At 38.5% G+C, this 11,796-nt stretch overlaps 1 protein-coding gene across 1 annotated transcript; it reads right to left on the bottom strand.

Moving 5' to 3' along the window:
* Nucleotides 1–2,065: 2,065 nt before the first annotated feature.
* Nucleotides 2,066–7,066, bottom strand: tatdn2 (TatD DNase domain containing 2). The gene is made up of 7 exons (XM_061728296.1): nucleotides 6,791–7,066; nucleotides 6,509–6,664; nucleotides 6,260–6,442; nucleotides 4,876–5,805; nucleotides 4,171–4,298; nucleotides 2,778–2,961; nucleotides 2,066–2,206 (listed from the first exon to the last, which is right to left on the bottom strand). Exons 1-7 carry the CDS (start codon nucleotides 7,064–7,066, stop codon nucleotides 2,066–2,068), a joined length of 1,998 nt encoding a protein of 665 aa, XP_061584280.1.
* Between the last annotated feature and the right edge of the window lie 4,730 nt (nucleotides 7,067–11,796).

Raw genomic sequence — 11,796 nt, 5'->3', positions numbered from 1 at the left:
AATTACATTAATTAGCAATTAAAGCTTGCAGCTTGAATTGCAATTGTAATTTCCTGTTTTCACTTCTTTCAATTCCACCTGAACAAGTTTAACATATCAGTCTAAGACAGGATATAACACAGGCTACAGAGTTACAGGCATCCAGCAAACAGGCTTAAATCAAACACTTTGTTTTGCCTTTGGTCAAATGAAAAACAAATTGGTTTTGCGATTGTGTATCATGACAGCCTGAATGGTTAAGAATTGTATCAAAAAATAAAATAGCAAAATTAAACCGTATTTTACTAGAATTAATAATCTTATTCGCAAGAGTACATTTAGTCGAGTGTAAAGATAAAAATAAGGCTGTTAATCTGAAAGGTTAAAAGAGTGGTTTCTATATTCCACTAATGTAACAAGGTTCTTCATGACAACCTTTTCTTATCTCACAATGTTTCTTTGCTGACATGTGTCCTAATATAAGGCAACAGCAGCAGATTATTTTTTCAGTGACACTGGAGAAATGATCATAAAATGCAGAAACAATCAATTCTGGACTGCAGCAATGTGGTGCGAGATGCAGGAGGCCTTTGTGGCCTCTACACTGACTGTGTTGGTGAATTATTGAGCTCATGAGAGGTCGTTTGTCCTATTTTTATTGAACAATAATGTAACCATCTTATCTTCATTCTTTCAGGAGATGGCAGAAAAATTAGTATATCACAGTAAAGTCATATATTGTAAATGTGAACACAAAACAGACAACAGGGCATTGTATAAAATAAAAGAATCTCAATATAAACCTCATAAAATTATAAATCTAAATGTAAAAATATTACAAAAGAATAAGCACACATTCATAAGATTTAGGAATTGTTTTAAGAGGTTCTGCAGGAGTCTTTTTTTTTCCACAGCTCATCAAATAGCAGGTGTCCGCATTGTTAATCCTATAACGACCCCCCCCCAAAAAAATATCAAGATCAATCAAATAGCTCTTTCTATTAGATTTGACTAAAATGGTCATTTTAGGTAATGGAATTGCATAAAAAAAAAAAAAATGAACAGAGATTCAGATGCATTGGAAAAGTACAGCATGAATTAACTTTCGCCCCCGTTTTCAATATGCATCGGTTCTATAAATATAACAATCTACATGTAGATGGTGTCTTGGGGTTAATGCTGATTCAACTATCCTTTTCCTTTGAGAAATTAAACAATTAGATAATGTTATTTATTTCCTGAATGAATAAGTGAAATGCTTAAGTGACAGTTTAACTGCTTCTTAAATCTGAAGTTGACAACGTAAAAACCTATTCTTCCTGCAGCCATAAATCTGCCAACAGAACTGCCCAAATCTCAATAAATGGGACACACACTGAGAAGTGCACACTGCTCAGACGCTTGTGTTTAGTCGGTGGTCGACTTCAGTGCAGTGAACTGCACTGCTTAAGGGGGATCTAACACAAGATATTATTGAAAACGCAACATACATTTTAACGTCTCTCATATTTTATGCACTAGAGACAAGTCCACTATGAATCTAATACTAGTATGGCAAACTCAAGGCAGATTAATGCACAAGCCAGTTTCTTTCATTCCTAGCAGAGAAAATAAAATAAATCTGTTTTGCTCATATAAACTTCACCGAAGTTTATTTTGTAACATGCTTTGTAACCATCAGTTTGTTTACATTTGAAATATTCAACAAAACACAAGTGATTAAAAAAAAATCCCAGGATGAAATGCTTTTAATATGGTTTAGTTGATCTCTGAAATCAACTAAAACTAGACTGCACAGAAGGCAGAAGAACCAAACATAAAATTATACCAAAAACAATAAAAACAATTAAATACAACAAGAACAGAGCATCTTAACAACGAACCATTTACATTCCAGTTATTTCTTCCTCCCCTTTTATTCTTTTCAAGAGCATTTAAGGATTTTTTAAAAAATGGAATTGAACCTTTACCCTTCTACATGTAGAGATGAGGGGGTTGATAATCTTTATGTTACAAACAACGGAGCCTCATTCTACCTGGTCCGGACAGGTTTCTTTTCTTTTTATTCATGTCTTTTCCCTGAAGATCATATGCCGTAAAGCTGAGTGGTGTTGTTTCGGATGGTGTTGAGGACTGTGGTCATATCTTCGCTCTTCAACCAGCTCAGCTCCTGCAGAGTGTGGATGCCCATTCCAGGATGGGAAAACCGACTGACATCTCTGCCGACCTGGAAACAGGGAGACAGCCACAAACACTACGTCTTTGTTGAGGAGTAGCTTAAGCCTTATAAGTCAGGGATTTATACAAATGTTCAAATATCACAGTGTAATGCTTATCCTCACATCAGCAGCAACACATTGTGGCAGGATTACCATTGCTGTGATTCTAAATATGTTTAGCAAGGAAAAGGTCCAGCCAGCAATACGTTTATACTTAGACACTGCCCTTATTCCCCCTTTTTCTTCTAGTTGAGTCTTCTTGTTTGTCACAGAGCCTTTAACAGTTGGTCTTTGTTAAAATTAACACAGTTAAAGCCATTCAAACCATTAAACATCTGAGTGTTTTCAAAATCACATCTGAATAATGTTTATCTAAATAAATGTTAATCTCATTAGCCCTTTTAAGACAAAGCAGAAATCTCATCGGTGACATTTGAAAGTATATTTCAGTGACAGTAATAAGCATGTTATCAATGTTTATGGTTCAAAATAGAATTATTTGGCGTTTACTATGAGGCATGTATTGATCTTTGCATTCTCTAAGATGGATGGATTACTTAAACCTTTATTGAAATATACCTGTCTTGGTAGGAAATATGGCGCATCCGTCTCAAGAACAATGCGGTTAAGAGGAATCTGGCGGACAGCATTTCGGGCTTCGTTGGCCTTGGTGTAGGTGATCAGGGCTGTGAAGCCCACATACAAGTTGGGGAACTCTTTCAGGAAAGGCTCAATGACAGAATAACTGTTTGTGAAACAGTGCCTGGAAACCATAAAAGGCAAAAAGAAAAGGAAAAAAAGATTACCACCAAGAGAAGAGATTTGCAAATACACACAGCGAGTTCTTTTGTTTGAAGACCTTGTGGCACAAGTGGAGGGGGATTCAGGTCCGGGACTCGAACCCATGCCAACGACACAAGAAAGGAAGCATCTGTGCTTGAGTTGCCGATCAACCAGCTGAGCTAACCGGCACACCAGCTACAATTAAAGGGAAAGTTCGGTTTTTTACAACCTGGACCTTATTTCTGGCATTTTTTATGGTCGTATACTCACCCAGAGGTGTTTGGTGTCATTTGGAGTCCTTCGGAAGATATTAGGGGGTTTTTTGCGAGCCGCTTCTCCATATAACGGTAGCGCATGGGGGCACAGCGGGACACAGACGATGCAGCGTCTAAATAACACATGATTGCCACAAAACTCGTTCATTTATTTTATGAATCACTAGATCTGCTTCCAGGACCTGTTGTCTACATCCGGGGCTGTGTGTGTAACAAATAAATCAGTTTGTAAACAAGACCTCTGAACTGCATGACGTCATCTCTGTGCGCGCATCCCAGACACAGCTCTGTGTACAGCTGGAGTTCGCTACTGTTAGTTTACTGTTAGTTATTTGAAACATGTCAGCCCCGGATGTAGACAACAGGTCCTGGAAGCAGATCTAGTGATTCATAAAATAAATGAACGAGTTTCGCGGCAATCATGTGTTATTTAGACGCTGCATCGTCTGTGTCCCGCGGTGCCCCCATGCGCTACCATTATATGGAGAAGAGGCTCGCAAAAAACCCCCTAATATCTTCCGAAGGACTCCAAATGACAACAAACTTGCCTGGGTGAGTATACGACCATAAAAAAATGCCAGAAATAAGGTCCAGGTTGTAAAAAAACGAACTTTCCCTTTAAGTCCTACTGGCAGGCTGAAATGATTCAATTCTTAACAAAAATGACCATATGGTTTATGCGAAGGACCCACTGTTCTCACTGATCCTCAACCAATTAACCAAAGCATTTACATTCTAATCACTGCAACCTCAAATCTGAAAAAAAAAAACAGACTAAATAAATTGAAAGATAATGGCAACACATGATCTCTGAGCAAAAGTAAGAATTATTAATAAGTAAAATACTAAAAGTAAAAAAAGAAGAAATACAAATAGAAGACTTAGGCATGATTATTTTGCACAAAAAGACACACCTGTGAATTTTGTATTCTCTGGGAACACACTTCTTCATGATTGGTAGAAGGTCATCATCTGCATCCCTACAGTGGATCACCAGAGGCTTCTGCATGGCCACTGCCAAGCGCAGCTGACGCTCAAACACCTTCACATGGAAGTATTGAAACATGTGGACATTATTTTTTGGGATTAGGAGTGATAAAAATGTTCAAATGTGTAATGACATGACTGTTTACCCATAATTGCAATTTTACTGCAAATTTGTTTTTGTTTTTGTTTAATTATCATCATGCATGTCTACGATGAAAGATTTAAAAAATGTCAAATGAAGTCAATAAAACTGGACTATTTATGTTTGGCTTGTATATCATTTTTGTCAGCTGTATGTATTGAAAACTAAAGTAATTTGTTAATTTTTACCTTATTGGTTTATGTTGCAATATTGCAACCACACACACACACACACACACACACACACACACACACACACACACCCACCCACACCCACAAAAATAGTTATGCGATACATTCACAGACTCAGCTAAAATGAACATTGCATCACATTTCTAAATAACATTTATCTGCCTTTATGGTCGCATGTATTGAATGCATGGATGTATAATATCTCTTCTTTTTAATTACAGTGATAAAATCCAATTTAGTGTAAGATAAGTGTCTACGTAGAGTTTTATTTGTTGTAGATCGTATGAATTAAACCTTACCTTCTTTTGCATTGACGTGTCAGTGGAGTTTTTGTAGGAATAGTCCAGCCCGATCTCCCCATATGCCACAGCTTTTGGATGTCTCATCGCATTTAGTATGTTATGCTCTTGAACGCCAGAGTAGAATTTAGCAAAATGTGGATGGCATCCAAATGCACCCCAAACCATGTCTTCAGCCAGTAAACCTTCCCACAGGGCTTCCTTCACCATGACATCTGGGTTGCAGAAGTCTGCAATACAGCCTTGAAACGATGGACTAAAGCTGTTCCTGTAAAGTTTACGAAAGTTCTTGAATGTCCCCCTGAAGCCAAGTTTCCCATAGAGCATGTCTAGATGGCAGTGTGTATCGATGAAACCAGCCTGAGTGTCTGAGTGTGAGTAACTGGCACACAAAGGTTCAGCACCCAAGGACAACCTTCTTGAAGAAGTGAAACTGTGAGCTAAGGGTTTGGAAGAATTACGCATGGAAGAGCTACCATCACTCTTCCTGCGGGCAGCTGCAGAGGTCAAGGACGGGCTTGATATTCCTTCATTTGAGCATAGTGACGGAGCAAAGGGATCCAATAAATTTGACTTCAAGGATGAGTGAAAATTGTGAGACTCAGCTCTGAATGAATTTGAAGGGCCACTTTTTGGTGGGTAGGGCTGCTTGAATGACACGACGACTGTTCTTTGCAATGATGAAAAAGGCGTCCCAGTGTCCTTAGTAGCTTCCAGGGAGATCCCAGTATCTTCATTAGTAGATGACAGGGTAACGGAGGGTGTTGTAACTTCCTGGGAGTCCACTAACGGAGTCAAATATTCCAGGCTATTGTGGCGAGTTGTGAAATAAGAACGAGAGTCTGGAATATGCTCTGGTACAGGAATTTTGAGCACATTTTCTTGTGCAAACAGCTTTCCTTGGCAGGTATTTTCGATAAGCACGGAATTCTGGGGAGAAAAAAATTAAAGTCAAATATCCATCTCCTTTCACCTTTTTTTTTTTTTTTTGCAGGCATAATAACTATAAATTTCATTATCACTTTCAAATGCCAAAGAGTAAAAGGAAATTCAAGAAAACTTTGATCACTGAAAATTGAAAAGAACTAATATGTTTTAAATAGACCTCAAGACCTGGCTATTAACAAATCAAACATGTGACCACATGTAATCAGTTAATTGTGTATTGTAAATATTGTGTTTTACTTTTAATGCTTCTGTTTTAGGTGTAATGGTTTATAACATCTTGCCAAAAGGACTACAGTTGCGAATTAGCCAGTTGGCTAAAACTGGCGCATTTACAGTAATGTTGATTAATGTGTACTGTCCTTTTTTAAATAAACTGAAACTGAAACTGAAATATAAAACAAATAAAACATGCATTTCTTTCAGATTGTGATCTTACCTTTCTATCTATTTTTGGCCATGTGCTGCAACCCTGGGATTCTGTGTCTTTAAACACCCGAAGGGGAGTGTCCAGATCCTCTTCAAGACAGCAAACATCCTCAGACTCACTATCAGATCTGCAGGAAAAGCAGCTGCTATCCACAATTGTAGTTTCAGGAGATACTGGGCTGGGGACCTCAGTCTGAACAGTGCAAGTTACAAGTGGTAAAGGCCCACTATTTGTGTCAGTCCTGGGGCTTGCTTTTACTCTTGCATTGCCAATGGCTGCTATCAAGGCTTTCCTGCAGATAGCCTTTGATCCCTCCTCAGGTGTCCTCTCCTTCTTTTTTAAGATGAAAGAATGAGATGAATCAGAACTCTCCGGGGATTCCTGCTGCTTGGGTGATGTCTTTATGAGTGTGTCCTGTGCCAAAAAGATAATTCTATAACTTACTTTCCTAATGCAAATAAATCTTTTGAGACTTTTTTTAGTCTGAGATGAATTAGAATGTTCATTGCAACAGGCATATCTAAATAATAAAAGATGTACCTGTAAAGTTTCGAAGGTTTTCCTGGAGAGCTTCCTCAGATGGATTTTACCTGAAGAGGGGGCACTCTCACCGAGCACCTCTGCTTTTCTCTTGGGGGTGTCCAGGCTCAGAGCTCCAAGTACCTCAGATCCCGGGGATTCATTGAGGGGCAAATAACTTGAGTCCTCATTCTTATTCCAGCCACTTGACCCAGGAGTATTCGCCTGAGGACTTGTGGGTGAGGTGGAAGCACGATGCAACCACTTAAATGACACCTTCTGTCTGCCACTGTCCATGTCTCAGATCCTAATTTAACACATGATCAAAAAACAGATGGACAGATCTGTGTGAGAAGCTGGGATGTCCAAGTCACAAGAAAGACATTTCTGGAATTAAACTCTTGTATCATTATCATTTGACTAAAGCATGGTCTTTGTTTATTGGTGCAATTTCTTGTCACATTTGAAATCATGGGTAAACATCAAATTGCATTTGTGACACTAAATTCAACCCAGCGTTATTTCTCTTTTTTTTATTATTATTATTATTATTATTATTATTACTACACTTACAAAATCAGTACACATTAAAAACTTTATTTTTCAAACTGAGTTTTAACTAAATTGTGTGACCTAGATGAGTATGTTTTGACTTTACAAGTGGTTTACTTTTTTTTTTTCTCAATATAACTAACTCATGTTTAACAAAATACATTTATCAAAGGAATAACAATTACACCTTTTAGTGAAAATAAAAACAAAAAATGTCCTAAATCCATTTTCGGCCGATGCCAAATAACTGACTCCTTTGGCAATTTAACAATGTATCCACTTAAAGGGGACCTATTATGAAAAACACGTTTTTTCTTGCTTTAACATATATAAAGTGGTCTCCCCTCAGCCTGCCAACTCAGACAAGGAGGAAAGCAACCAAATTCTGCAGTGTCTGTACAGCCGCCCGGATGAGCCGTCCAGTGTGATGTGGCTTCTACGAGCCGTTCAGATTCTGCTCCCGTCGTTACATAACGAAAATGCGATTTACATAGGTTGGCCTCCGATGCGTGAAACCACGCCCACAACTAACTCCGCCAGCCAGAGCTTCCGCCATTTTTTCATAGCGGTGTATCGCGTCATTCAGGCAGCCAATCAGCACAGTGCCTCATTAATATAGCCTCCCCGCCCACTCAGAATCCCACATAGATAATGAGGTTAGAGAATGGGAAGATAAAGACACGGCTCAGAGGCTGAATTTCTAATTCATTTAGCAAAAACAATCAAAACCTTGTTTTTAAGACATTCAAGGCCTGTTTAAAATAGGTATAAGATTCCATAATAGGTCCCCCTTAAACAGGAGCAGCAGCAGCAGCATGTGGAGCACTAGCCGCCTGGCCCTTTCCCCCACATGCTGGTCACACAGCTCTGGGATGGCAACCCATTCTTCAACCAGCATTTGTCGTAAGTCAGCCAATGTGGTTGTGTGTTGGTCACTGGCATGGACAGCACACTAAAGCTGATCAAACAAGTGTTCAATGGGGTTGAGGTCAGGACTGCTGGCAGGCCATTCCATCCTCTCCACTCCCAAATTCTGCAGGTAGTCTCCAAGGCCCCGTTTACACGTAGCAAAAACAGTGGTGTTTTCATGCGTTTTGGTCGTTCGTTTACACGAAAATGAAGCTCAAAGTCACCAAAAAACGATCATTTCTGAAAACTCCGGCCAAAGTGGAGATTTGCAAAAACTCCAAATTCACGTGTGCTTGTAAACAGAGGGAAACGGAGATTTAGGCTTCAGAACGTCACATTATGCGACAGAAAAGTCACCAGCATCATGTGTGCGACCTGTGTTTACAATTTGTTTGGCCACCGTCAATATTTTCTTGTATTTTACCTGTTTTATATTCTAAAGTTACACTTAAAAGTAACTCCACTTCTCTGTCACTCCAAACAAAAGACTCTCGTTCCATCTTGGAAGTAACTGGAAGTTACACGTGTCATTTGTTGACGTTTTTTTCCAGGATTCTGATTGGCTGGCATGACTTTATCTTCTCGTTACACTGCCCTCTGTAGGTTTGGATGCTCATAGCACCTTAACAGCGTATTTATGCGGGTCCGTGTAAAAGATGGTATTTTTCAAGACGTAGAGGGGGAAATATCCGTTTTTGTAAATACCCGGCTATGTGTAAACGTGGCCTGATAAACCCCGCTCTGTGGGGGCGAGCGTTGTCACCTTGGAGGATAGAGTTTGGTCCCAGACTGTGGATACATGGGAATGCCACTGGTTGTAGAAACTCATCTCGATATCTCTCTGCATTGAGATTCCCTCCAATGATGACATTTTTTCCAGTCAGGGAGATGCAACTCAACACCATCACACTGCCTCCACCAAAAGATGTTACTCTAACGGTGCAGCAATCAGTATCTCCGCGTCTTCTCCACACTTTAACCCTATTCAACTCCCGTAGGCAGAATCGTGATCAGCACCCGACTGGCAACTGGGGGCACCAGAAGCTGAAAAGAAGTCAATAGTAGTGTTGTCCCGATCGATCGGCTGCCCGATCGACTGGGCCCGATCACGGCATTTTCAAAACATCGGTATCAGCCAAAAAAGTATCGGGACATACCTAGTTATTAATGTTTTTAATATATATTAAATCGTTTTATACATCGTTGCATTTAACGTCACTTCCGGCCGGGCTGTTCATGTTCATGTTGCATTAAGCTGCTGCTATTCATTTCATGCCATTCAGAATGTTGCACTAAGGTTAAGTCAAAAAGTATTTTCATTTTCTTGTGTTTTTTGAGTTTCACTGGATGTCTTTCAACTACCTCTTTTGAAGTTACATTTATTTATTTTTGTTATTGCACTATTCTGCACTTTTTGTTTTAGTTTACAATTTCATGTTTTTACATTTTGTGGCACTAGTGCTGCTAAGCTTTGTTGAAATATATGTCCATGTTTTTCTCCAATGGACAATAAAATAAACTGGGATAATTTGAGTTTTAGTACTCTTTTTCTTTTTTAATTCATTGCCAAAATGTATCTGATCGGGAAAAAGTATCGGAAATGTATCGGGAGCCAAAAAAAGTGATCGGATCGGGAAAAATCGGGATCGGCAGATACTCAAACTCAAGTGATCGGATTGGGACAACCCTAGTCAATAGCAACAGCAAAATAACCTGCTTGGCAGAAAAGATTTGGCAAATTTTTCATGGGTTTAACTTAATTACTCAGCTCTGCTGGTCATCCTACAAATACATGTTCCTTACAAATGTTACCACTTAAAAAGGGAATTAACAGGCTTTCCAAATGTATATGATTTATATATATATATATATACATATATATACACATACACATACACACACACACACACACACACACACACACACATATATATGCGCGTGCGTGTGTGTGCGTGTGTGTGTGTGTAAAAACCTGTGCATTCACACAGCACTACTAATTATCTCAAAGTGGAACCTTAAGTAAAAGCATTTTAGGACTTAATGACCCATATTACTGCAGTAGGTCATTTTTGCATGTGACTTGGTGTCGGCAGAAAAAGAAGCCCTACAATTGTCAGAAAAGGCGCTGAAAAAACACAATTTCTTAACTTAATTAGCGCCATGGCGCTTTCACTCTGCTAATTAACTGATGGCTAGCAGCTCTCTTCATTGCTTGATTCAAATTGCTTTTCAAAAGTCCCACTACAAAGGACTCTTAAAGAGACCATTACAAGTATGTGTGTTAGTGTGTCGTTTGTTTGCCAGCTACAGTGTTAAATCTATTAAACTATTAGAGAGATGAGTATTACCTTCTCGGCAGCGTGGGAGCTCACCTGGCCTTAACCCTCAGCAGTGACTCAAACAAACCCCACCAAACACTTCAAATAACCCGGACAAAGCTGCAACTGAGTTGAAAGCGAAATTATAAAACTTCCATTTGTCGCGTTGACCTGAAAGTTAAGTTTTGAGAGGAAACCACTAGATGACGGTAACGTTTTTGGCAATGGCAATAAACGCAGTCTACTCCGATCTCGCGAGAATTGTTTAATCAGTTATTTATGTTATGAATTTCTAATGCAGTCATCACTCACCTGCCAGTTTGTTTGTTTTTCTTTTTTTTCACAATATGTTTATTGTCGTTTTTTAGTTTTTCAAAATTACAACATTTACGCATACATTACATAGACACACATACACTTAGCTTGCACCATTTTCAATTTAAATATAAATAATAATATTGAATTAACCAATCAGGGAGGAAAAATAAAATAAATGACATAAATAAATTAAACAGAAATAAATAAATATTAAATAAATAAATAAAAAGATTATATTTTCCACAATATTTACAAGTTATTTTCAGGTAAATCTTGCACTTTCATCCGTCATAATGTTCATATATGGTTCCCAGAGTTCAACAAAGTCCTTTCGTTTTCCTTTAGCAATGTACGCTAGTACATTGCTTCTCCTCTATATATATTAATGAAAAAAATGAATAAAAAGTTGATCACAAAAAGCAATGTACGCTAGTCTTTCCAGTCCAATACAACCAGAAGGCTCCCTTATCCAGATTCTCAGTGTGTCGGAGCATCCATACTCTTCCAACACAGTGCAACAGCTCTCCTGGACTGAAGAAGTCCAAAGTCCAGAACTGTATATTGCTTTGACGTTTGTAGTATGTTCTTTGGGTATATTCCAAGCACACACAGTTTGGCATTTAGGGGGACTTCAGCATTAAACATCTCTGACAATCAATTTATAACATCCTTCCAGATGTTTTGGATCATGACACATTCCCATAAGCAGTGAAATAATGTTCCCTTCTCATTCAAACATTTTGTACAGTCATCTGGAATGTTAGCATTCATATGGTGGAGTTTGACTGGGGTTATGTACACTCTCATTAACCACTTGTATTGGAGTAGTCGAGACCTTGTGTTTATTGTTTGTTTTTGATTTTTTAAACATGCATCATTCCAATCTAATTCATCAATATCTTCTTTTATATCAATTTTCCAAGCGTTTAA

This window comes from Cololabis saira, chromosome 8 (genome assembly GCF_033807715.1).
Source record: "Cololabis saira isolate AMF1-May2022 chromosome 8, fColSai1.1, whole genome shotgun sequence".
Lineage (NCBI taxonomy): Eukaryota > Metazoa > Chordata > Actinopteri > Beloniformes > Belonidae > Cololabis > Cololabis saira.
Note: the sequence above shows the minus strand (reverse complement) of the source record. Positions and strands in the feature narration are given on the sequence as shown.